This window comes from Crassostrea angulata, chromosome 2 (assembly GCF_025612915.1).
Source record: "Crassostrea angulata isolate pt1a10 chromosome 2, ASM2561291v2, whole genome shotgun sequence".
Lineage (NCBI taxonomy): Eukaryota > Metazoa > Mollusca > Bivalvia > Ostreida > Ostreidae > Magallana > Magallana angulata.
In genome coordinates, this window is record NC_069112.1 from 55,862,483 (window position 1) to 55,890,312 (window position 27,830).

Genomic DNA, 27,830 nt, shown 5'->3' on the forward strand with positions numbered 1-27,830 from the left:
AGGCGGTCGATCTACACCTCGAGATTGTACTTGATGGTAATGGAACAGTTCTCAAAGCGGGAGTTATTCAAAACTCCAGATTTAATGCTCGAGTCGGACATGGTGGAACAATTAAGTTCATTTTTGACAGGTAAATTGGAATTTTCAGAATTATAGGGAACGATTTGAAGATTCTGTGATTGTTGGCCGGAAATTACACATGAATCTTCAGATGGATCATTTATTTTGACACTTTTGCGGTGGTTATTGTAGATAAAGTTGCACTCGCACTCACTTTTTTGGGGGGTAGAAGACAGTTCACGATTATAGCTACGTATGGAAGCTTCGTTGCGATGCCCGGAGAAGTACATGATGTGTCTTGCTTCAAATCCAGCGTCGTTCATGGCCTGAATTGCTGTCGCTCTTAGACAGTGAGCTGTGTAACGTTTGCACCCGGCGGCCTTGCAAATATCCGGAAGGAAATTAACATATGATCGCTTTTTCATGGGATCGGCTGTGTACCATATGTTGCAATCTTTCGGGTAAGAAATGGCATCTTTAACGCATTTATTGAAAAGATGAGACGCATTTGGGTCCGTTTTAGACAAGAAGAACTTCAACATCTTCACAGGACAAGTTTCGTTTCCAGTTTCATACATTCTTTTGTCGTTCAGTGCTTCAAGTTTGTGAATGCCACCTTGATAGTTTTTTTGTTTTGTTTCATGCTTCAAACAAGCATATATGGAGCCTTCTTCGTCAACTTTGAAATCGAAGGAATCTACCCGAAGCTGATGATGGAATTCAAGACCACGAGACACAAAATGTATCGCGATGATGTACCACATTGCAAGTCGCAGATTGACTGGAGAAGAATATGCACTCTCCAGGTAAGCAGAAATTTTCTGTAAATCTGATTTGTGAATGATCTCCTTATGAGTTGTAGGGCGAGAAGTTCCAGTGACCATTCTATGCTTCATGAGACCGGTCAAACTTTTATTTGCAGTTTTGAATGCTTTATCGTTTACAATGTCTATATTTCGACCGATGTCGGATAAATGCCTGTTTATGGCGGCTCTGATTGCTTTCATGGTATTTTTATGATATTCGGAGGTATGCTCCTTTTTCGGGTTTTGGGGTTTTGCTTCACAGTAAAAGCGACTGAGTTTGTTCGCCAAATCCTCCTCGCAAATCTCAGCCAGATCTAGAGGGACTCCAAACGTTTCAATATGCCAATCTGTAATAGAAAACGCACAATGGTATCCATGTTTTGACAGTTATTTGAGAAAAAACTGTAACTGCATAATATGGGCTGTTTTTTGTTTGCGTTTAATTGCTGCTTACTAATATTCACTTTTTAAAAAAAAAGAAGCGTACCTGTAAGAATCTTTAAACCCCATTTGGTGCTTTGTTTTGTAGCCTTTGATTCTGTGAGTTCCTGAAATCCTTTAATTTCGTCGTCGGAAAGCTTGGCAAAACGAGTACTTGTTGGCGTTTCTGGGGCTGGCAACCCGGGATCATCGGATTTTTTCAAATCGGCAAATGCCTGTTGGGTTAATGTTATATCGAAGTCCGAAACGACCATTTCGGATAGAAAATTGTCAAAATCAGAATCAAAACCTTCTAATTTTAATTCTGGCAGGAGGGCTTCATAATTATCCCCACTAAATACTTCAAAATCGCCATATTTTACCGCATCTGATATATCGTCGTTCATGGTGGCTGCATTCGATCGAAATAAAAAATGAAGTGATCAGCAGACGATCATTATAAGAAATCTATTCATCAGCAGACGAGCCGTTTACATAAAATATTTAAATTGCATATTAAGATATTTTTCTATAAATTTTATTTTAAATGGTAACCTTTACATGCTCATTTTAATTTTCATTCATTTTGTGTGCGAAAAGAAAACATTTCAAAACCACTACTTTTTTTATTTAGCACATGCAATGTATTACTACGCGCGCCGTGCAGCCAATACCGTTTTTCGGTTTTGCTATAAGACACGCCCATTTTGTGTCACTCATATTTTTTGATGTTATTCGGTTTTAGGGTTCAAATTGATTTGTAATGTTATCACAAACAAAGACAGTTGAAAATGTAAATATTAAATGATAAATGTGGATTTTCAATTAAAATAAATATAAGTTATGAATATATGTCGATAAAATTGTCAATTTTATAAACATTACGTTTTTTCTTTGAGACCTCTAGGTGTTTTAGTGGACACAATAACTTCTCAAATAAAAGTCAAACTAAAGAACTTTTTAGACTGGTCAGAATGCTTTCAAAATAGAAAGAAAAAATGGTATTATGATGCATCATGCAATACCTTTCTTATGGACTTCAAATAATTTCAAGATCTCAAAAATATGTGTTCGGGATTTCAATAAGGAGAATTTTATATTGAGAAACAGGTTAAAATGCATGTTGCTGACTTTGAATTGTGTAATTTATTGCTAAACGGATTTATGATTATTTTCATTTTAAGCAATATTCAGGTTAAGGATAAAGCGTTTATTAAATTAAGGAACACCTGAACATTTAAACACTTGTAAACATAAAATAAAACAATGATAAAAACACAGTAATGTATCAAAGTAATAGATAAATATCAAAGATCAAGTTATAGTATTGTAATGAAGTAATACATTTATATCAATATATATCTTCAAATATCTATGTCTGAAAGAAACATTATGATAATTATTGGAAAAAAAACTTTTAGGCAAAAACATTAATTATATCATGTAATAAAAAACCCATGTATTTCCATATCTAAAAGATATTACTTTACTATGACATTATGAAATTACTTTGACTATGACAGTGTATAAAAACAAAATTGCTGTGGGTAAGAATTAAATCTTGAGTGCATATATGACCTTGAACATCACTGCAAATACAAACCAATACACTTTCACATTTATGATGTTTTATCATACTTAAAAATTATAAAAACTCAATAAAATAATGAAAATAAGATTGTTAAAATATCTACCATGATAAAAAACGACTTTTTGAAAATCCAAACGTCAGTAACGTGTTAATAATAGATCTATTAAAAAATATATAACACCACATTTCGTCTATGAAATAAAACACCACTCACTGCATGCTGATAATCATACAATTTTTCTGTGTATCGTATACCTTATATATATATATATATATATATATATATATATATATATATATATATATATATATATATATATATATATATATATATATATATATATATATATATATATATATCTCATAATGATGATGATCAGAAGTTATATACATTGGTGTGGATTTTATGAAAAAACGCAAGAAGAATCAAAACAGGGTGAACATATATAGTAAGTTGAAATGCGAAAACAAATACTGATTTTTAATAAATTGCATATATATGTAGAAGCAGATGTACAAGCAAAGCAATAATAACTGCTGATTACTCAGGTATAAACCTCAAATAAACATGTACGTATCTATACTTTGAGATTGTAATACCGGTATCTATGACAACTTACCTGAAGTTCGCCCCGAACTTTAAAAAAAAAACATCGTATTAAAATACGTGTTACTAAGACAGAACATGGATAACTGCCATGGCGTGAAAAACCCCACAATTTCCATTCATTTACCATGACTAAAAATAAGCAGAGAAAAAAAAAATATATAAAAAATGTTGATAGATTTCTTGGATTCCAAAAACTTTGCTTTGTTACGCAGTGTGTTGTTTATACAACAAAATGAACAATTGGGTCATATCTGCATTATTGCGATTAAGAATTAGCATTTTTTAAAGGATTTTTTTGGAAATTTTACACCCATCTGCATTAACGTAGAAATTGCTTATTTCTGGAAAGGCGTATCATAGAGAAACGGCTGGGTAACTTCTCCTAGCGCCTGATAAGCTGAGTTATCTCCCTCAACGTTGACGTAAAAATCAGGGTTGACGGCGGTGTGACCAAGATCGACTCTCTGTGGTTGATTGGTGACTTCGTTGAGCTCCTGGTATGCCGTGCCGTCATCAACGTTAACGTCGTGACCAGTTGTAGATGGTGCAGTGTCTACAGGTTTGTTGTCCTTCGGTTGCTTATGCTGATGGCACTTATAACATTGTTCGTTTTTGCATAATCTGAAATGATATATATTTTCTCTATAAATCATTAACAAAGCAATATCAGTGAGTTAATATGAACGGAGTTGATGTTAAAACATTCTAATTAAGTCCAAGGAGTTGGGTTATAAAAGAAGAGGGCATTACCGCCTTGTATAAATTTAATGTTTAAGCATTTGATTACATAACACCATAGACCATTCATATAAATAAAAGCTAGTGACACGGATCAAATAGATATCAATCTTTTTACATTAAAGGAAACACATTTATATACAGGAGATTTCAAACATAATGTTTGAAATCTTATAATAATTGCAGAGGAAACTGCAACAAAAAGTTGTTATTGGTAAATTAAATTTAAAAACAACCTTAGGAAAGTCTGACAAAAATATACAAAAATTCTTAAAACAAACCTAAAACATATATAAAACAGATAACTTCACCTATTAACACAGTATTTTAAAAAAAATCACTTCATGAACTTTTAGATTGCTTTAAAGCATTTTTGATTAACTTAGCTTTTTCCACATTCATAAGCTTTGAATTTTATTTGATATTAATCATATGTTATTGCAATGATCTTACCTTAAGGTAAGAAAAATGATAACGATAACACAGAGAGCGAGCAATGCAGAAACACTGTAAGTAATGGAGGGATGGTCAGCAGACTCTGCTGACGGTGGGAGATACTGTACTGTAAGTAACATTTAAAAATGAAAAAATCTTAGCATATAGTTCAAAATTTGACGTCAGAATTTTAAAAAGTTCAATGTATAAATGCTTTCATGATATAAAAAGTTTATAATGTTTTGCTGATAAAGTGCAAAATAAAACTACCTTTGTCACACTTTTCTCCTTGAAATCCCACAGCGCATCCTTCTGGGCATTTTCCGGTCACGTGATGACATTGTTGTTTGTCAACGCAGTTACCACAAGTCAACGAACAAAGGAGTCCATACGTGTTGTTACTACAAGCTAGTAAGAAAAGTTTCAAAAGAAACACAAATGGTCATTTATCATAAATTTACAATTATTTGAACGTTAATACATCGAGGATGCACATTGGCTAACACAAAAATAAATACTGATATGTACATGTACATGTAAGCATGCAAAATTGATGTATAAAAAGTACGAGAGAGATGATAAGAAGAAAATGGTGTTAGAGAATGATTAATCGGTGACCGAATACAATTTATACGTACTTTCTTTACAGTTGTTCCCCGTGTAACCAGTGTCACAGCCATTGGGACACACTCCAGTCACTGTATCACACTCCTCTCCATTCCGACAGATTCCACAGTGCTCTTGATAATTATATCCATATGTATGACCGTCACATTCTGCGAACAATAATTATGGTCACATATTTTTTACTTGGAGGCTGAATATCTGATAGAATTTGAACATTTTTCATTTTATTTCAGATCTAAAGGCTTGAATTGTTTTATATGACATTAACATTACATTGCTATTAGATTTTAAATATGATTCCTTCTGCAATTACCTTTCCTGGGTATTTTGGGAAATTTATTGATATTATAAAAGATTTTTATTCTACATTTCGAAATTTATAATATGTTGTTTAGCGCGAAACAATAGTTAAAACGACGATGAATTGTAAATAAAAGTTTTGTACCTTCAGTGCAAGTGTTTCCAATGTACCCTGAGTCACATCCAGTTACACATGTTCCGTTTATATGATGACATTGTTGGTGATTAAGACATCGTCCACATGATATGCTACAGTTCACTCCAAAAAGTCCACCATTACATTCTATCAATAAAAGGATATATGCAATTTAAAGGCTATAAAATTATTTGAAGAGATATGAAGCTGTAAATAGTGAGGTTTCAAATCATCTTTACTGAATGTTATACAACTTTATAAATGGTTGACCTCTCTCTTGAACGGCGGACTAAAGTACGGACGAAAATACATAAAACAAACACTTATTCACTATATTCCAAAGTTATACCTGTAAACCATGATGAACTTAATAATAAAAGAAAGTATCTCTACCTTCCGCGCAGTTGTCACCCATAAACCCTGAGTCACATCCATCTGCACATGTTCCGAATATATGATGACATTGTTGGTTTTTAAGACAGTGTCCACATGGTGTGCTACAGTTCACTCCAAAAAGCCCACCATCGCATTCTATAAATAAAACAATGACTCCGATTAAAAGGGTATAAACGTATTTGAAGAGATATATAGCTGCAGATAGTGAGGTTTTAAATCATATTTCCTGAATGTTATACAACTTATACAATGTTTAACGAACGGTGTTCAGTTTTTAATCCAAGGGAATGCAAAATTGATGTATGAAAAGTACGAGAGAGATGATAAGAAGAAAATGGTGTTAGAGAATGATTAATCGGTGACCGAATACAATTTATACGTACTTTCTTTACAGTTGTCCCCCGTGTAACCAGTGTCACAGCCATTGGGACACACTCCAGTCACTGTATCACACTCCTCTCCATTCCGACAGATTCCACAGTGCTCTTGACAATTATATCCATATGTATGACCGTCACATTCTGCGAACAATAATTATGGTCACATATTTTTTACTTGGAGGCTGAATATCTGATAGAATTTGAACATTTTTCACTTTATTTCAGATCTAAAGGCTTGAATTGTTTTATATGACATTAACATTACATTGCAATTAGATTTTAAATATGATTCCTTCTGCATTTACCTTATATTGATATTTTGAGTAATTTGTTGATATTATAAAAGGTTTATATTCTACTTTTCGAAATTTAAAATATGTTTTATAGCGCGAAACAATAGTTAAAACGACAATGAATTGTAAATTAAAGTTTTGTACCTTCAGTGCAATTCTTTCCAATGTACCCTCGGTCACATCCAGTTACACATGTTCCGTTTATATGATGACATTGTTGGTGATTAAGACATCGTCCACATGATATGCTACAGTTCACTCCAAAAAGTCCACCATTACATTCTATCAATAAAAGGATAAAATTATATGCAATTCAAAGGGTATACAATTATTTGAAGAGATATGAAGCTGCAAATAGTGAGGTTTCAAATCATATTTCCTGAATGTTATACAATTTATACAATGTTTAACGAACGGTGTTCAATTTTAAATCCAAGGAAATAAACGAAATAAAAGTACCCTAAAGATAACGATGTTTCTCCCCAAATCAGTTTGTGTGTAAAGCAGAAGAGCAAATAAACGGTTTAAAGATACATTGCAAATAATTCAGAAATCAATTTAATATCTTATGTATTATAAACATTTCTCTTGCCATTCTTGGTTTAGTAAGATTAGTTGACTTAAATAGTTCAAGTCTATCCGTTTATATGCTTTTGATACTAAATGAGCTAAAAATGATAGTAAAAATCTATTAATTTATTTCTGTGCGTTTTAGACATATAATATGAATGGGTAGTACCAAATCTTGAATATCATTGTTTTATGTTTGAATATTCTTATGACCTAATGATTTATCACGATACATACTTTCTGTACAATGTGTCCCTTTCCATCCCGGATGACATCCAAGATCACAAAGTCCAGATTTTTTATTACAGCTGTTACAGTTAGCAGGACATTCTCGAGCACAGTTTATGCCAAAGTATCCATCTTGGCACTCTTCAAAAAAAAATAAAATAAAAGTGCATGCTAATTTATCTAAAGAACAATCTGGTCCGAGTTAACAATAAAATAATAACAATTATTATTAAAACAATCTTTATATCATAACATATTATAAATAACTAAATTAGTTTATAATTAGTTTATAATAAGAATAAACTACGGTTCTCATTATTTACATCTTGATCTATATCATAAGTTAATGACAATGTTAGAAACAAGTTAATGACACAATTAGAAATAAATGACTATGAAAAAAAAATATTTATAGTAAAGTTTGAAACATAGAAAAGTAATATATTCTTGAATTGAGTGTCGCTATTCTATACCTAATTCACACTGGTGCCCTTTGTATCCAGGTTTACATCCCCCCTGACAGGTACCCGTCTGGATGTGACAGTATCCACAGTTGACGTCAGGACAGGGGAGGTCACAGTCAATACCATAGTATCCGGGTCGGGGACAACCTAGGTATATATAATCTTAACTTGTTTTCATTCTCCATTTACATTATCTTGTCTACTAACTTAATATATGCATTGTGGAAATGTATTGTCAATTGCTAACAGATATTAACAAGTAAACGACATTGTCACTATTGCATGTCATTATAAACAATATGATACATTGATGCATTGTACTGGTTTTCCAGTTAATCAAATGCAAACTTAGTGAGGGTTGTAAATTGATCAATTTGATCAAATTTGTCAATGAAAGAGATACGATTACTGAAATGTTTACGTACCTATTGAATACAATCCATACAAATTTTATACATTGTGTTTTGAAATTTATTTTATCTTTATTATTTGATTAAAAATGCAAATTTGACATTCTACGACGAAACTATAAACATAAACATGTCTACCATAGACTTCTACTTCGCAGAGTTCGTTAATAGCGTAGTCAGAATATCCACTAGGATAGGTAACTCCTGACAGTCTCTCGTTGTAGTAGATGACGTACTGACCATGAACAAAGCAGGTGGTGTTAAAGACAGCTGGTATCGTGCTCCTAGTGAAGTTCCTGTCTTTGTAGCAAAGTTTTCCCTCCGACTTGTCTGTTGTGTTTGAGACATATATTGAAAATCCAAGAAACCTCGTTGTATGCCCGTTTAATGGACCTTCAATAAAAAATATACTTTATGCTCTCAAAACATACCACAATGAATAAAACAGAAAAAAAAAATAAAGCAACAAAAAGAACTGTCCACTCGTTTAGTATGTGTAACAAAAGGACCCTCACTCTATAATACTTTAAAAGGTTTAATTGTATAGATAAATCTAAATGTATATTAATTATCAGGTAAATGCCTACATGTGCTTAGGCCACCCACTCCTATTTACAGCTATATTTTAAAGTTTAACTTATTTTTTATTCATCGTAGGTAATTGTACTAAATTTTTTATATTATAAAAATATCGATTAACCAGTATTAACAATTCATGGCTTACGGACCATAATCCCTGACTTATCATCGACATGACTTTTAATTTTTGTAAAATAGCCTATAAATGTAACTTCTTTAATGACTTAACATGCAATAAGTTTTGCATAAGTTATGTCAATGTTCCGTATTATTTTGCAGGTAATACCAAAAACTAAAATCAAATCTGGAAATAATAGATTAGTATTATACTGTGTATATATAGAGTACATGTGTATTGCGATTGTATCACATTATCAGCACAAATCGAGTTCAAACTCTTTGGCATCATAAAAGGTGGTCCATACGCTGAGCACAAATATTGCAGTAGCAAATCGGTAAATCTCTGCAGAAATAATTGTTCATCGAGTATAGATGGCTCTCTAAGATATCAATTACTTAAATAATTTTTTTATCATGTACCCCTTACATTAAAAAAACACCTTTTGCTTGCTTTTGAACGTTTAAATTCTTTGCATAAACACTTGCTGTAATAATTACATCATAAATCAATTCAATTTATTCCCTCTTTTTGAGAAAAATAGATCCCATAGCATTTGGCATACGGCCTCTGAAAGTTTGAACAATACACCAAAAATTAGATTAAATTCTAATCTGATCCCTGTCTTTATAATTATTACTATTTTTAGCAATATCTTCTATTTCTATTGGCCCCGTTTCCTGCTAAAACGATAATTATAATATATCAGCGGTTGTATTATTAATATACAATTGAAAAGAACTATTTTAAATTAATTACAATTGTAAAAATATTACTGATATATTGGTACGTACCCCAGGCAAAATTCTCGGTCCTGTAATAGATACGAATGTTATGGATGCTATAGATGCTCTCTAGATTAACCCACCAGGTGGCAGTGCGTTGTTTCTCAGCTGATATTGAACACTCTCCTCCTAAACCGTTCAAGTTTGATTTGTTTCCATCCACAGCATTGCCGGCATTAACGTTATCATGGATGTATATTTTCTCCTCATATGCTGGTTTGCGTAGAGCCAAGTTAACTGTAAAATTATTCAGATCATCACTATTTGAGCCTTTTAACGAAAAGAAGTGTCTCACAAATGTTGAACTCTTATTTCGTATCACAGAAGTTTTGGGAATGCATATAAAATCTCGCTACTTGTAAATTCTTAAAATAAAATATCACCGTTATTATGCATCATACAAAAATTTAAACCTAACATAGACCAAAAAATAATAACTATTAGAGACAATTTCCCTCGAATAATTGTGTAACGCACATTTACATATTTCTCTCCTAAAATCGTATGATACACCGTTTTATATTTCATATCTCTAATTAAGAAGACTTGGTATATATCTGTTTTACGTTGTTCGTATTTGGAACTTAGTACAAGGTAACAAGTAACCTAAATACAACCTAGGTTACATGTGCGTCCTCCATATCCCTCTGCACATCCCTGTAAACAAGTTCCATCAACGTGATCACATTTGGAGCTGTTTAAACAATGTCCGCATTTCCTCTGGCATCGGTAACCATATGATCTATTTTGACATTCTATAAAAGAAAAAAAAAATTTAAAGCAATTGGTGCAAACTTATAGAGTTGTTCAAAGAAAATATTTTAAACGCAATAATAATATTGTTCTCAAGAGCAACACAGTCTTATAACCAAAAGATATATTTAGCTTATTACTAAGTATACTACATAAATAATATCTCTTTGTACAATTATTCTCAGTTTTCGCACTCAGTAAAAAAAATATGAATAAATCTGAACCACCTCTACCTATTAAGGACGACGGATCCAATTCAAGATTTCGAACCTCTGGGCAGTAATCTGCGCATATGCTATGATTATGACTGTCGTAATAACGTACATCAGAATAAGTTCTACTAAACATAACTTGTGATGCCGAAATATTTCAAGTGGAAAAATTTAAGACACAAAACATAATCCGAATTTCCTCTGTATGCGACGAGTCCGTTATGTTTCCAAGGTTTATAAGTACTAAAACGTCCAAAGTCAGTTTATAGTCTAGAAATCTGGTAGAAATTGAATTTATACCTTAACCTTACAATAATTATATAGATAGCACTTAATGTGACGTCAGGCAATAATTAATTATGTCCTTTTTAAATGATCTTTCTATAATAAAATGAACCACGCAGTAAACATTGCATTGGTAAGCTAATTGACTTTTTAATATTACAAATGAATTTTCAGAATTTTTAAAATATCAGTTTTTATACCAAACCTCAAAAAATTTCCATTACTTTCTATTATATCTGAAAATGTTCGTACCCAAATTCTGAAACGCCCCCAAATAAGGAAGTCGATGATCATGTAATTTTTTTAATTGATTTTCACTTTCCATTCACTGATTTACATTATATAAAACTTGGATAAAAAATCTATTGAAGAAATAAATTGGGTCTCACAACAGTTTTTTCAGAAGTTTTTCAAGAGCATACATTTACGTTGTTATTTGTACATTTCAAAACAAATACCGAATATTTTATTGGTCCTAGTTTTCAGAACCTAAGTGAGTTTTTCTTGAACAGACTAAGTCTCCATTATATCATGAAGTTTATGAAATGTTTTAGGATTGCAGCCTATCTACAGATCGAAATCTTGATAAAAACATATACTAAACATCAACTTTATTTTATTCCTTATTCGTAGATGCGTTGTGCTAAGTTTGATATGAACTGGTTAAGTAACTATTGGTGAAGAAGTATAGAAAATGTAAGCTGATTACAACTTCAACCCCCCCAACAATATCAAAACATCACCTATGGCTGACACAACCCTGTTGAACTTGAGGAATCTCTATTCTAACTTGACGTGTATATTGTACTCATATATGAAATGTTAAAAAACAGTTAAACTTAAATTTTATTTATTTCAAAATTGAGAGTAAAGTCTTTGAAATTTGTTTGATGATATTCTAATATACAGAGTACCAATTGATTCATACAAAATTTTGATAAATCATGCCAACGTGGTTTATAACTTGAATGTGGTTTTCGAAAAGAACTTTAAACCATAAGATAAACGATTTTGTTGTTTTTTTATTTTTTTAATCCTTTAATCCATGGCTAAAAGCGTGATAGGCAGAACACTTATTACCAGGTTTAATAAAATAATAGTAAATCGGTATTAAAACTACACGTATGAAAGAGAAGAAAAATACTGATGAATGTAAGTTAAATTGTGATGAGGAAAGCTCATTTTAGCCTTCGGACAATAAAGATGGGAATTATGACCTAAAAACTGAGACTGTGTGCAGGGAAAGTGGTCCTTGGTATTACTATTCATAGCTGTTTAACATAAAACTGGTCACTTTGTTAAGCTTTATTTTTTTAATTATAGAAACTTTTTTCTACATTATGTATAAAAAATAAAAGTGCTTACTTGTAAATGATAAGAAAACATACTTCGCTTATTTATGGGTATTTCGATACAATTAACTGGTAAATAATCATGAAGAGTTATTGATAACAATATGAAAAAGTTAAATATTAGGATTAATGGCCTAAAAGCAATGCATTGCCAGCACATGTTTATAGTTACGTACCCTGGTTACACCTTTGGCCTTCATATCCAGGATCGCAGCCGTCAAAACAAGTTCCATTTATATGGTGACACTGACTCATGTTCAAACAATGTCCACAGTTTGTTTGGCATCCGTCTCCATATTTGTTATTGGTACATTCTAAGATAAGAATATTCATTTGAACGGAATGACCAACATGGTATATCATTAATCAGCTCTATCAATGTAATGCGAAAACATTAGGGTGCATACAATAATCAAAATGAATAAGATAGCTCGCACCGTTTTATTGATTTCTGAAAAAGCGAGGCATGAATAAGCTTTACTTTTAGTAAACGAATTGTACTTCCAATTGATATTCTTACGCAAGGTATGTATGTATGTAAGGAAAAACGGAACTTGAAAAATTATGTATCTGACTGTATAAACGTTTTATTCTCAAGACAAACACATTAGAATAACGGTTTATGTCATCTACATGTAATTTAAGATTTATATGAGATTGTCATTGCACGGTAATTTAAGAAGTGCAAAGCGCAATGCGTGCGCAAATTGTAAAACTTGCCGGAAACCTCATATGGACACAACTGTGATCGGCCAAAGTCAATCACAATAATGGAGTATAAACTGTTATATTGAATAATTATGATGTTTGTAGAGGATGAAAAAAACTTTGTTGCTTGTTGATATATCATTAAATTAATTACTATAATCAAATGAGTTCAGTTAAAAAAATATACAGCTATTGACTGACCATGCGGGCAAATATGATTTCTATTTATGTCGTCAGGTCCAACAAATTATAGTTTCCCTTTATACCAAGTCAACAATTACTTTGTATTGCCTTCACTACAAATGCAAGTGTAATGTTAAGCAGCCACCAGTTATTAATGTAGGACAGCCCGTCGGCTCTTTTCATTCCTGCGAGTTTAGACGAATTTATTCATTGTGACGTAAACGACTTTTTATGTAAGACAAATTGACCCGGTATGCATCACAATGTTCAGACTGGTTGAATCATCAATTTTTTTTACTTGATCTTTTGTGATTACATGTAAGAACTAAGAATCATATTGCTGAAAATATGATTTTCTTGATTCCGGATTAAAGAACAAGTTCTCTGCACTAACTCTTGTCTATGTAACTTTCAGTCAGAATTTTATAAAACAATCACTCTACTCTTAAGAGCTTTGGAAATACTCGCTCTTGTCTATGAGGCAAAGACTGTTGATATTATACTGTATTATTTATTTCATTTTCTGTAATTAAATTTTTTTTTAAAATTACCTGACATAATTGAATGAAAACGTTAAAAGGCAGCGGGAATAGACCAAGAAAACGTCTAAAATAGGGAATATCGTCTGCTTGATACTATACAATTATGCATTTATTTACTGTAGTATAACACATAAAATGTATTAAGCATACAAGACAATTTATGCTTGTTGTTTCTGAAATTTATGAATTTTTTTGCCATTTAAACGAATTCTACGTAGACTGTCAACAGATCTTTTGTTATACTGATCAAAGCGTTCGTGTAATTAAAAATCCCCCGGAGTGTACAGCTTACCTTGATAACACCGAGAACCTCTATATCCCGGATCACATCCCCCAAAGCAGGTCCCGTTCACGTGGTTACAGAGCGACTTGTTCACGCAATGACCACATGTTTTATTGCATCCGTTCCCGTATGTTCCATTGTCACATTCTACAATCAAAGTATCGAAGTACTGAAAGCCTTGATCTTTTGATGTGTCATTATGCATAATGTGTAGTAAAGGCTAGCAACATCTTTCTCGTTTTTTCTCTCTCATGCTTTTAAAGTCGGCAAAGCGTCAGAGCGACTATTAACTATTTACAATAATATGTCTGTCTGGTATAAAATGAGCAGTGTGTAGAATTCCAAACATGTGTTGAAAATCCTCCTCCATTCGTTGATTTGCAGCCTTTGCATACCTTTGCTTTGTAAAGTAGTTCATTCAAAATTGCGTAGTCTTGTTTTAAAACACAATAACAAAAACACACTCGTCGCTGAATTTATTTGAATACCCCCCCCCTTCCCCCGAAATAATAGATTGAAAGGCGACACATGAACATAAAATAAATAATTCTAATTTTAAAGATATTTGAATATGTATAAAAACATAATATGATTGGGCATCAGGGGTTCTGCCTATCTAAGAAACCACACCCATGTTTAAAAATATTTTTTATAAAGGGAATCTTATTCTGCAATTAATTCTTGAAAGAAAATCCAAATCACACCTACGTTCATTGTCACGTATAGTTAGAAGTATTTCTTGGCAAGTAGTCATCCCATTAAATCAAATTAGTCAAAAAAATTCAAAATATCAAAATATATTTATAGGATCCTTTTAAGCCCTTTAGAAGAAGGTTGTTAAATGACCTAAAGTTTTTAGTAACTGCATTTAAATTCTTCGAAGCTATTTTAAACAGATATTGTTCAACCAGATGCCTTTTCTAATCAACTCTTCAAAGTTTTGCAAGAGAGAGAGAGAGAGAGAGAGAGAGAGAGAGAGAGAGAGAGAGAGAGAGAGAGCGAATCTAGATTAAAGAAACTTATTATAAACATATTATTTCAATATCTAAAACATAGAATATACAATATAAATAAAAGATTCTGGAGTTCTCTGCAGTTTCAGAGATACATACAATAAAGACAGATCAACAATAAAACAGCCAACCCCCCCCCCCCCCACCCCACAAAAAAGACTTAATATATATGTGTGACTTGCCGCTCACGACACTCGACTAAATTTCTTTGTTTGGATAATTCAAGTCGGATTGTATTTGTCCTAACATATAGGGCCAAAAAAGCCAACAGTGCATTCTCTTTTTGAGACAAAAATCAACGAAATCTTTACGTTCAGAGAGTAAAGGGATAAGCTTCAAAGGTTAATCATTTGTTTTATAACTACAGGAACACTGATACTGAAAAAACAGTGTTATAAACAATAAATGCAATAACTAAACCACAGTCTCACGTTCTTTGCACGTGTCTCCGCGATATCCTGGAAGACAGCCCTTTGAACAAATTCCATTGAAGCGACTGCAATCTGTTTGGTCTCTACAGTTTCCGCATTGACTCGTGCATCCTCGGCCATAAAAACCTACTCCACATTCTGAAACAGTATTTAAAGTTAGTTCTTTAATACCACATAATTGTTTTTTGTTTGTTTAGTAAAACCATTCTATTGACACTTCTACATGTATCTGTAATGCATGGGAGATATTTTTGGAACTTTTATGGAAAGAATGATTTCCAAGTACAATTGCGTGAATTCGAACTTTAAAAAACAAAACAAAAAACCATACGAATCGCTTTAATTAAATCCAGTTCAATGTTTAGTTACTAGCCAATGTTATTATATATGCATGGTCCAAACTTTAGTTACAAATTAACAGCTTTAAACAATAACAATGTTTATTGTATAGTTCATCTGAAAATATATACTACAATGATTGACAATTTCAACTTTCCAATGCTGTATAATATCTTAATCTAGTATAAATTCACTTAAAATAAACAATTTCAGACCGAAATGGCCGATTATATATGGAATTCAAGTTGACATTTACTGAGGATCTATCATTCCAAAATATGTCTTATGTTACGTACATTCTTTGTATTCAACCTAAATATACGTTTGAGCAAACATATTGACAACCAAAAGAAGAGCACCAACAAACAAAGAAACCTAACCAAAATTTATATAGTAAACTCAATTCCAGAGAATACCATTTTGGAACAATATTTGGTGAGATTATATGTTAATTCGTGCTATCGGGACGAATAATTATTAAATAGCTGTGACGATCAAACATGCGTTTATTCAATACACATACAACACAATTAAATCATACACCGAACCCGACCCGAATTCCGAACCTGTTCCAAATATTTAATACAGCATTTCATCAACATTATAATTCTGTTCTTAAAGTGTTCTTAAAGAATGTCTTTTAAATGCCCCTTTTAGTGAAGTGGATTTCTAGCTAGACTTTTCCTTTCCTTTTGAATGCTAATAATACACTAGTTAGGTTGGGAAAAATATCACTGAAGGTTAAATTAGCCCATTTAGCCCGTATAAACCATTCAATGAAGCATTGTGCATTTTACATAAACAACTCTTAGTTTTTTCGTTTCTAAAATTATAAAAAAAAAGTCAGCTTACATGTGAGTTACGCTGGGTGTTAATGAGTCCGATACAAAGTAAATGGCTGGTTAATATTAACATTAATTAAAATTTCTACAACTTGTAAAAGTCTTTTGACGTACGACAGTCTCTTTGTGTTTTAAATGTCACTTAAAATCGTAAACGATCAGAAGCATAGTAAAAGATATAAGCATGAAAAATAAAAATCATTTCACGATATTTACATTTTGCATTATACATTTCACTGAATGTATAATATATGTAGAATGTAGAATATAGCCAATTTTTGGATGTTGTTCAAAGATTTATTAATTATGAAGAAAAATCTGAAAATTTGTATTACACAAGTACATGTAACACAGAATCGACACAGATGACAAGACAATTGTACATAATCACACATATGCAACGCATTTTATACAATTTAGAACTTTAATTAATTATATGTATTCTTAACGGGCAAACAGACCTAGTACTTATAGCATATCCCTATACAAAATTTTTGCCAGTCCCGTTCAAGGGCTAGGCAGAGAGTTCCAGTTCTGTGTACGATTTTGGCGTGGAAGGGTGATGAATTAATCATGTGACCCAATCTTGTCTTTGCTTTCATTAAAGATTTTAAATATTCACTCTACACATGTATACAAACCCAACACTTAACGCCAGTGCAATAATTAAATGCAGAAATATCGTTATATAAATGGTTATCTATACGTAAGTAATTTGATAACAGTAATTCCTTTTAAAAAGTCAATTTGATTAAAGTAAATCATTAAAAGGACTGGGTGTGTTCTTACGATTTACCTGATAAAATCTTTTTACGGTTTTGTGAGTAGTAGTAGTTTACATAACAATCGCAAGAATAAAAAACTATTAATAAATCGCAAATTAAAGTTAGCTTACAATTAAAAATCAAATTCGAATTTATTGTTGTTGATCAGGGTAATGTATATCAAGATATATACTGTATACCAATTTTTATTCGCGATAACTTTATTTCGCGATTAACTGCCGAAAAACTGATTCGTTAGTTATATTTTAGTAAATAAATGGCATAAAAACGACTAATGTTTGCGACTTAGCCGTATTGAGATCAACGTTGCAATGAAAAAACAACCGACAAAGACTGGTTCATGGCGAGAAATATTGGCGGTGACGAGGCTTTCGCTAACACCGCGAAAATTTCTCATTTGTGAATGAAACTTGGTTAACATTAATTAAATTACCATTTCCCATTGAAAAGCAACCTTGGTTATAAGTTCATTACCATATAACTATAACAGAAAGTTTAATTTGTTGAATGATACATAACGATACATGTAACTTTTTTGAATAATACATTACGAAGTTATCAACAAACTTTTCGATTACGGGTAACTTACCTTGATCACACATTTGACCTTTGTACCCTGCCTCGCACCCCTGTAAGCAAGTTCCAATTACGTGGTCACATTGCGCTCTATTTAAACAATTCCCACAATTCCTTTGGCATCCGTCTCCGTATTTTCTATTGTCACATTCTATGGTAAAAATGATTCAAAAGGTAGCGTGAACAGTTTGGAATTTGAAACGAAGACGCATGTGATGTATTTATACAGTATTGCATGCAACTTTGAGGCTCATTATAGCTTCATTTAAATCAAGGAGAGAAAATTGTAGGGAGAAAAACGCAAAATGTTTGAATAAAAATAGTTTGAACGTTCCTTTACCTGAAAAGTGCTAATATAACCCTGAGCTATGCATTTATTTGTTTGTCGTAACTAAACATATGCACTGATTAAGGAAAATGTTTATGTAAAGTACAATACAAAAGCATTGACTATAAAAACGATGACAATATATTAAAATAAAATAAAAAAAAATATGCTGATTTCCTTGATGATGATGATGATGATGATGATGATGATGACAATGATGATACATGTATATGAGAACCCTTTAAAATGTAAATAATAATTGAACATAACAACTAACTTAGTAAACGTTTTCAGAGAATTTAATTTTAAATGAATACCCAATTCACACTGGTGCACTTTGATTAATTGGTTGTAAAGAATAACTAAGAAAATACTTTTAGAGACTTTCATTTTAACTGTGTACCCAATTCACACTGGTGTCCTTTGTATCCAGGTCTACATCCCCCCTGACAGGTGCCCGTTTCGATGTGACAGTATCCACAGTTGACGTCAGGACAGGGAATATTGCAATTGATACCATAGTAACCAGGTGTAGGACATCCTACAAACGTATGATTTATTATAAAGTAATGTTTGATTTGAGTAATCACAGGGTATGAGTAAAGTTGAATAGTTCTCTGAATTGAAAATAATGGTTATGTTTGTATTTTAATTTTTGACCGAAAATGATGGCAAGGGGAAGCTTTTTTTTGACAATTTCCTCCTAACAAAGTCACAATGAGTATGCTATTGAAATTCGGAATATGCATACACGACAATTTTTTTTTATACATTAGTCACCTGCTTTTGTATGTAAATCAAATAAATTAAAAAGAGGAATTATAAAAAGCATAAATTTATTTTTAAAAAAATCGAAAACGTTTATTAGTGATAAAAGAAGACGCCTTTTAAATTTTTTTCCCAGAAAACCATAATTATTTCGAGTGTATTACTCGAGTTGAGAATTAAACTATTAGTGATAGACAGGCAGATATTAGATACAAACTAGTAAACATTAAATTGTTTACCATAGACTTCTACTTCACAGAGGTTGTTATAGGCGTAGACAGAATAACCACTAGGATAGATAACTCCTGGTAGTCTCTCGTTGTAGTAGATGACGTATTGACCATGTACAAAGCAGGTGGTGTTAAAGACAGCTGGTATCGTGCTTCTTGTGAAGTTTCTGTCTTTGTAGCAAAGTTTTCCCTCCAACTTGTTTGTTGTGTTTGAGACGTATATAGAAAATCCCAGAAACCTTGACGTATATCCGTTTGCTGCATCTAAAATAATCAACAGTCTTTTATTACAATCATCGAGAATTTTGTAAATTCTCTATGCTTTTCTATAGAGAAAAATACATGGAACAAAATGGACGTACAGCGCTAATGTTACAGGCATTCTAAATCACACAATCAACACATCGCCCTTGAATATAAAAATTTCATATGCTTACGTGTTCCTTTATTTATAAACAATTTAATTTATCTGACGTTTTTAGGAACATACCCCAATATACATTGTCTGTCCTGTAATAGATCCGGATGTCGTGGATACTGCGGGTACTGGTCAGATTGACCCACCAGGTGGAGGTACGTTGATTTGAGGCTGATAATGAACATTGTCCTCCAAGACCATTCAGATCAGTCTTAAGTCCATCAACAGCCTTGCTGGCGTCAGTATCAAAAGCATTGTTGTATGGGTACTCTTCATGAGCTGGTTTATTAAGTGCCAAGTTTTCTGTTGAATAAAAATTTAACCCAAGTAAATATGATTTACAGATTATATGATTATATAATTATCAGTTAAAAAAGATGCGCCGTTTTAAAATGTTTTGTGATTTTGTATTCTGCTTAAAATTATTCTAAATATGATATCTTCTTCCTTTACTAAAATTCTGCACTTGAGCCGGGCTTTCTAATCTCCATATTCGGGATTTTGATATTGTAAACCAAAAGATATACCATGATTATTTTTCACACGAAGTTGAATACATGACACATTCTGTATGAATACTATTGCATAACTAATGATGATCAGTTGGTTTCTTGAACCTTGGTTTTTGTTCTGTTTTGCAACCCTGTGTTAATTTATGATTACCTATGATTGGAACTATAGTAAACTATAACATGAAAACAATGTACATGTCAACTATTGACATATTTAGGCATTACTTGTTTACATTATTTATTTTAAAATTTTAAAATATGTTTCATTACTGGACGAATTCAACATATAAGAAGAATCTATTTGTCCAAAAATGTAATAAAGCGGCATATGCAAATGGAGCATGTTCAGAAGAATGTTAATCGGTTGACAATACAAAATTAATAAAGAAAGGTACTGTATACAGTGTAATTTTCGCCGTGTGTGATTTTCGCCCTTTTACTCTTGAAACAGTTTCCGCCCCGTCTTAAATTCGCCCAGACAGATGTGTTTTAAGAGAGGTAGTTTGAGACATCGTAATTCGCCCAGTCTTAAATTCGCCCGTTGACAACGAGGGCGAAAGAGGCAAAAATAAAACGGGGGCGAATATATTCCTGTATACAGTATATGTGGTGGTTCAAAATTCCAAGAGAGATAACTCTATCTTAACCCCTATTGCTTTATGTTCAGTCATTGTCCCTGTATTGTGTGAGGTGTTGTTTCGACTTTTATAAATGTAAAAAAAAAACGTTTTTAACTTTTGTACAGATAAACCTAAGCTATTTAACCACCTTTATTACACTTCTAGCTAGCAATCACTTACATGAATGACTTAGGATTTTGTCATTACTAAATGAAGGAATGTAGTATATGTTACATATATATGAAACACTTACATTAGAAGTTTAAATATTTGTCATCATAAAGCCATGTTACGATGCTAATATTGCATTTTGATTAATGCAATTAATTAAACTGAGCATATCGTTCAAAGAGTCATAAAAGCAAACGGTTCCCGTCAGATGAAGTTTTTTTTAATGTTTTGTAAAAGATCACGCCTTAGAACGCCGAAATGTCATTTACCAATGGTTAAACTGCAAAAAGGATTAATATTGTCAAAAGTCATTTCTAGGGTGAGGGCATTTGGATCAAAAGTAATAATCATGATAATTGATGTAATCATTTCATTGTTATATGAAATCCTTATTCCCGTAATTTTTCGTCGGTAAAACGCAAAAAAAAATTAATAATTATATCCCAGGGCAAAAACCGTGAATGTATAAAAAAAATTCTCTTCATTTCCCTAAATAAATAAAGGGAAGTATTTCGTATTGTGGTATGTGAATTGCTCACACAAAGCTAGCTTTCATAGTCTTCACAACGAATAAGAAATAAGTATACTTATAAATGTTTGCTTACCGTAAGCAGAAGAGAAGGAAAACCATAAAGCAATACAAGTATTTGTCAAAAACATTTCTTCAAGGTCTTTTAAAACAAGAAAACATGTTGGTCTCCAAACTTTTTTTTAAGTGCGAAAGACTAAAATCTTCCTTGTTCCGGGATCCCCCAATCGTATTTGAGTCATTTTGGTAGCTTTATTTAAAGTTGTGATAAGAGCACGAGAAACTTTAAACATGTACATGTATGTAATATGTAGTTCCGTTTAATGCATTATATCGGTTAATTGCGCCTTTCTTTTAGACAGAAAAACATTTGTACATTTAAATGGGTTTTTTTCCCTATGAGTTTCTGGTAGTTTGATTTTTATAAAGACAAGTTCGGTTTTGTTTAAAATACATTGTTAAGAAAAAAAAAACAATAAAGATAAACACAGAGAGAATAAAATACCGTATAAAGGAATAATTTCACTGTCGTGAAATTTACGAATTTGTTCGGAAACTCGCTGTTTTTACATAATATTTTTTCATGTTATTTTTTACGAAAAGAGAAATTGCGTACAAAATAATAAAAAAAAAGATTCCTATATTATTAAATTGTATAAAATGTTATTTCTGAAATATAAACCTTTTATCTGCAGATTTCTTTCATCAGAACTTCATGTGCGCGACATCAAGTATATACAAATATGTATTAAGTATCTTTTTTTTGGGGGGGGGGGGGATACGTTAATATTTTATTTGGTCCGATTAAGTCCAAAATAAACTTTGAACTTTTAACGGCAAATAATTCTTTTTTTTTATGATAAAAGTATGCCGAATCCGAGAAAATATGCTGGTCTTCAAGAAAATGACATTTACTAGGTCAAAATGGCGGACAATTAACATTCAATGGTATTAATTAAACTTCAAATGTAAAATTTAATTATAGCTTAGGGACATTCTACATGTATTACACGTGTTGAAATACCAACTGTAGAAGCGGTTACTTCATTGCAGGCGTTTGGTAGTTTATTTGCAAATTGTACTAATTTATAAGTATTTTCTTTTCCTCGTGATTTCTAGTAATTACAAAATTGGTCCCAAGATATTTGAAACCAGGTAAAATAAGGGAAGACATCTTATAAGTAGGATCTTCTGTACCAAGATATTTGCAATAGTTCAGTATTTCTTTTAATTTTTTAATTTTATTCAATTTTTTTTTTCATCTCATTACCAACGAATATGTTCAGATTTTTCTGAGATTCCCTCTAGCAGTTTGTCTTATAGGAATTTTTCAAATATTTTAGTTTCATATTAATGTGGACTCCAATAAAATTATACAATTTCATTTCATGTTAATATTGGTTTTTTTGTTTCAAAACTTTATAACATTTCATTTTCAAAAGGATTCAAAAATAGATATGTTTAAAAATTTGAAAAATAATAATTGAAAAAAATTAATCTTGAACAAGATTGATATATTATATTTTTAGTACAAAATAGAGCATTGTTCTTTAAGGTATTATTATATTGTTTAATACCGTGCCTACCAATGGCATCAGCTGCATGCAACAAAATCTCCTACACTTATTTGATGTATAGATCCACCTTAAATATCATCATTTCATTTTCAATTTCAAACGATTCATTATTTGAACAAGTTTGCATATTGATAAATGATATTGTTCAAAATTTGGTGCGGGCTTGATGAATCCTTTAAATGGACAATTAAAAATTATTCAAGTTAAGGTTTAAAACAGGTAGTGTTTGTGTGGGTTAAAGGCATCTGTTTCATTTCATATCATAATCCTAAAAAAGTCTGATGTGAGGTTTTGTTTTATTGACAAATAATTATTAAATTATGATAAATTTTATGCTTTTTTACTTCATTCGTTTGCTTAGCTATACATTATATGCACTTTCCAGTAAACTTGACATGACATACATCTTGTTTCATGTATAAATATATTTGATATTTGGTGTCATCACACCTGCACTGTATTACAATACATTATATTTGGTTATATTTGTAAGCCTCCCCCAGAAATTCCCACCAAAACCCCAATAAATCTTAATTTATTGCCTTTGCTAAACTTTGTTCGTAAATTAGTGATTTTTGTTAAAATAAATCAACTTTCATCCACAAATGTTTGAAACGTTGCTACATATCATAATTTTAGGACAAGGAAGGATATAACATCTTAAAGCTAAAGTGGGAAAAAGAAAAAAGAGGCAAAAATGAATTTTATAGGAAGTTAACGCAAAAGTGATGGTTGAAACGTGAATAACATTGACAGATGTGACAAACAAGATAACACACAGTGAATACTAGACTACTCTGCTCTTCTGTGATAAGAAAATGAACCTCTTATAAAATTAAAGTTATGTTTTTCTTTTTAGAGAAATTTATTATGTTAAAGGTTAACAAATTCTTGTAAAGAGTACAGTTAACGGGTTGGAATTTTAAATAAAAGATGAAATCACAATTATAACACAAACCAATATCTTCCTTTATCAGCTGAATTTAAAACAAAAATTAAACATTTTCATACGTAAGTAATTTTATTGAAGTCTTTAAGCAATCGTACTTTTCACAATGACATTCAAAGTTTATCTACTCTTTATCTTAAGTTTCACCATGCACTGTTTCTTGATCCTACAATGTAACAACTATGTTCGAGAATAAACAGAAAAGATACTCCATCGCTTGCTTAGAAGTGATGGAAAAAATGTCTATTATATGCGAAATTGTTAGACTTTTAAACCAAGTTACAAAAGTTTCCGTCGGAAGAAAATATGGCGCTTCTTCAATATATATCATATATTTTGGCCAAAAAAATAAATGAATGAAAATAACTTATGATTGTTATAGTTTAGATTATTAAGAAATCTTATGAAACATTCATATGGCTGTGTTTCATGTGCTCAACGAGGTTATTTTGTTTTTTCTGCTTTCTTCTCAAGACTTTTGGTCTAAGACTTGTTTAAAGTATATCATTATTCATTTGACAGGTTTTGTAAAATATGTCTTGTTACAACTCAATAATTAATCAAATCAATGCATTGTCCACCTGAAAAACAAAGTTGAACTAACTCTTTATGATTGCAGATGACCCCCCCCCCCCCCAATTAATAAGCTTTTTCTTTTTTTCGGGCAACATAAACTTGAACATTTTGCTTTTACTTACTTATATTTACTATACTTATATTGTATAGACTATATGATATTCTAGATTTCAGCTACGTTTAATGTCTGGAATTAATTCACAGTTGTGTTTCGTATTTCACCTATAAATTATTAGAAAAATAAAATGCTTCCTATGGTATTTCCATCCTGTTTGAAAATACCTGTAGTGAAAAAAGAAATCACTAAACGAAACAAACATATTTATCAAAGCAATATGTATATATGTTTTTTTTAAAGCTACTTTTTGCATTGGTGAGTTACAAATAAAAAAAAATACAAGATATTATATATATATATTATGATAAAAAGAATACAAAAGAATAGAAAAAAACCAACAGTATAAAAGAGGTTGCATAAAATAGTTTATCAAATGAGAATAGGATTAACAGTCAAGAAACACCTGTCTATGGTACATGTATACAGTCAGGTATATATATTTCTTAAAATTCAAAAGTATTGTTTATGTTCAACAATGAAGGTAATAACTGTTTTTAACTTCATGACGCTTAAGTTCTGCAATCATGTAATTAAATTAATATAATTTTGATGAACGAATACAAGTTGCTTATGTAGTATTTAAAAAAAATTAAATTGCAGATATAATGCAAATAGAAGTTAGCATTGATAAAGCAGACACAATAATATAACTTGTTCTTAAAATTTCCTCTCATCTTACAACGAACTTAAGATATATTGTGAAAATGGAACTTAATTGTTAATATGCTTTCTATATGACTACAAGTATATAAAAGATCTCATACCGAACGATTAAAACTAAGATAAGTAATACACTGTGAGGAATCTATCGTAAAAATACATTTAAACCACCTTATTGGATGCAACATAAATCTATGAGAAATATCCGAGTAAAAAGTAAAAGCAAAATTTGTACATTGAACATTTTATAGTTAACTATGTTAAAATTGTTCTTTTCCTCCGGTCTGCAACATTTCTCTTTTTCTTCCACAAATTAGAAGTTTAATCAGAATTTGCTTCATTTTCCTGTTAATAAAGATATGAAGATTCAAAATATAGCGAATTTTTGCTCAATGTATAAAATTAGTCGTGACATTTTAAGTGCCTTCAAATTTTTGATATTTCACTATTTTAATTTTTTTGCAAAGAATCTGAACTTGAATGTTGACGTTTAAGTCTTACTTTTTCATGAGAAACACTTTGTGGACAACTTGTTGACATTGTTTTCTCTGACATTGATAACTCAGACGTCTTCACTTTGGTTTGCCGAAATCTTTTAAGCAAACTCTTTTTCTAAAAAGAAAAAAAATGTTATTTTCTCTAGTAATTACAACCCAATTGATCCTCTAAAAATGCGAAGATTTATTATAGATCGAAGATCATAGAATTGCAAAGCTAGCCTTTAACTTAATTTAAGCATGATACCGTTTGCGACTAAAAATGATTGAAGGAATTCTTTATAATATCGATTTTTTAATCTAATATAAAAAACAATTATAGATACTATTGATATTTCATATTTGATTTCAAAATGATAATACTATTAATGATAATCATTTATAAAATAACATTCTTCCCTCACCTTGGGTTTCATCAATGGTTCATTTGATTTAGATGTCGACGGGCTTTGTGAACTAAGAGTAGTTTCTTTTGTTCCTCGCTCAGCGAAACTCAATATTGTACTCAAACTCGAGTATCTATTTACTATGCCTTGCCTCACCTGACAAGAAATTGCAAATATAATATTTGCTGTAAGATATTTTAATGAAATTCCCATATATTTTTTCTTTGAAATAAAAAAAAGGAAGAAGGGTCATATCTAAATCAAGATTAAGATTTTTTTTAAAAATAATAATAGTCATTTTTATATATGTATAGGTACATCATAAAATTTATTACACATTTTAAAAGCTGACCTTTTTGTCCAACAAAACGTGTGAAACAAAAATGAAGAACCCCTGAAAAATAAATATTTATTATAAAAATGGCAATGTGTAAGTAAAAAAAATGATTCTGATTTTAAAACAACAAATCAAATAAAACTTAAGAAATATGAAAGAAATAAAACTTTTTTTTCAAAAAAAAATAAACTACCCCAAACACCTCTGCAAATAAAACAAAGTTAAAAAAATAACCAAACACGAAAGAAACCTAATAAAGATATCAAACCTGGAATGAATTTGCAATGACAAACAAATACTGAAACACAACTGCATTTTCGTTAACTGCCAGGATTCCGAACAGCCAAGTCACTCCTAGAACTGGCAGAAGAGTTCCGAGGGACCGCAGACCGGATCTAGTAATTATTGAAAATATTTGTTTTATCAGAACGTTTTACAAATATAACATGTTTTGTTATGCATGTATGTTAGTAAGTTTGTGGCTAAGAAGAAAAAAAATATGTACAAGTATTTTGTATGTTTTGTGGATACACGCGATATGTTTGTGAAAACTAGTATTATTTTATTATGTTCAACTTTATGTTTGATATTCAATTGTCGGATTATGTTGGGGCATATGTACTAATAAAACAAGTTTTTTCTATACTGCTGGTAGACCAAATTATATGAATTTCAAAGCTCTTTTTGGTTTGACTCACGACGCTTTCCTCTGCAGTGAAGACCTTGCCATTATGCTCGAAGCAAACAACACCCTCAAAAGTGAAACAATTATAAGAATGTTGATCTGAAAGAAAAACATTTAATTTCTTTTAGTTAGAGAACATTAAATTTCAATTCTATGACAAACATTTAAATTCGCTGCCCACGAATAATCACCAATTTTCTTTACGCTTTTAAAGACTTT

The 27,830-nt window shown here is 31.2% G+C and overlaps 3 protein-coding genes across 3 annotated transcripts in view; all 3 read right to left on the reverse strand.

Moving 5' to 3' along the window:
- Window positions 1-3,290: 3,290 nt before the first annotated feature.
- On the reverse strand, window positions 3,291-22,036 carry LOC128174523 (multiple epidermal growth factor-like domains protein 11). Its single transcript, XM_052840058.1, has 21 exons — window positions 21,903-22,036; window positions 20,067-20,297; window positions 19,586-19,840; window positions 18,982-19,119; window positions 18,264-18,401; window positions 15,709-15,846; window positions 14,274-14,411; window positions 12,725-12,862; window positions 10,564-10,701; window positions 9,956-10,183; window positions 8,603-8,857; window positions 8,064-8,201; window positions 7,600-7,731; window positions 6,937-7,074; window positions 6,503-6,640; window positions 6,117-6,254; window positions 5,733-5,870; window positions 5,299-5,436; window positions 4,931-5,068; window positions 4,679-4,787; window positions 3,291-4,108 (listed from the first exon to the last, which is right to left on the reverse strand). The coding sequence occupies exons 1-21, from the start codon at window positions 21,955-21,957 to the stop codon at window positions 3,823-3,825; spliced, it is 3,345 nt and encodes a 1,114-aa protein (XP_052696018.1). The 5' UTR covers window positions 21,958-22,036; the 3' UTR covers window positions 3,291-3,822.
- A 2,977-nt stretch (window positions 22,037-25,013) lies between these two features.
- LOC128174524 (uncharacterized) lies at window positions 25,014-26,989 on the reverse strand (the record flags this gene model as incomplete). The annotated part of the gene is made up of 4 exons (XM_052840060.1): window positions 25,014-26,051; window positions 26,208-26,318; window positions 26,608-26,745; window positions 26,942-26,989. Coding segments are annotated over 4 exons (321 nt in total), but the record flags the coding sequence as incomplete, so codon positions are not given.
- Window positions 26,990-27,188: 199 nt separating this feature from the next.
- LOC128174525 (adhesion G protein-coupled receptor E3-like) overlaps window positions 27,189-27,830 on the reverse strand; it is a 35,056-nt gene continuing 34,414 nt past the window's right edge. Inside the window, exons 23-24 of the mRNA XM_052840061.1 lie at window positions 27,625-27,710; window positions 27,189-27,321 (exon numbers count right to left, since the gene is read on the reverse strand). Of these exons, the coding sequence (XP_052696021.1) occupies window positions 27,189-27,321; window positions 27,625-27,710 (219 nt within the window). The remainder of the gene's footprint in view (window positions 27,322-27,624; window positions 27,711-27,830) is intronic.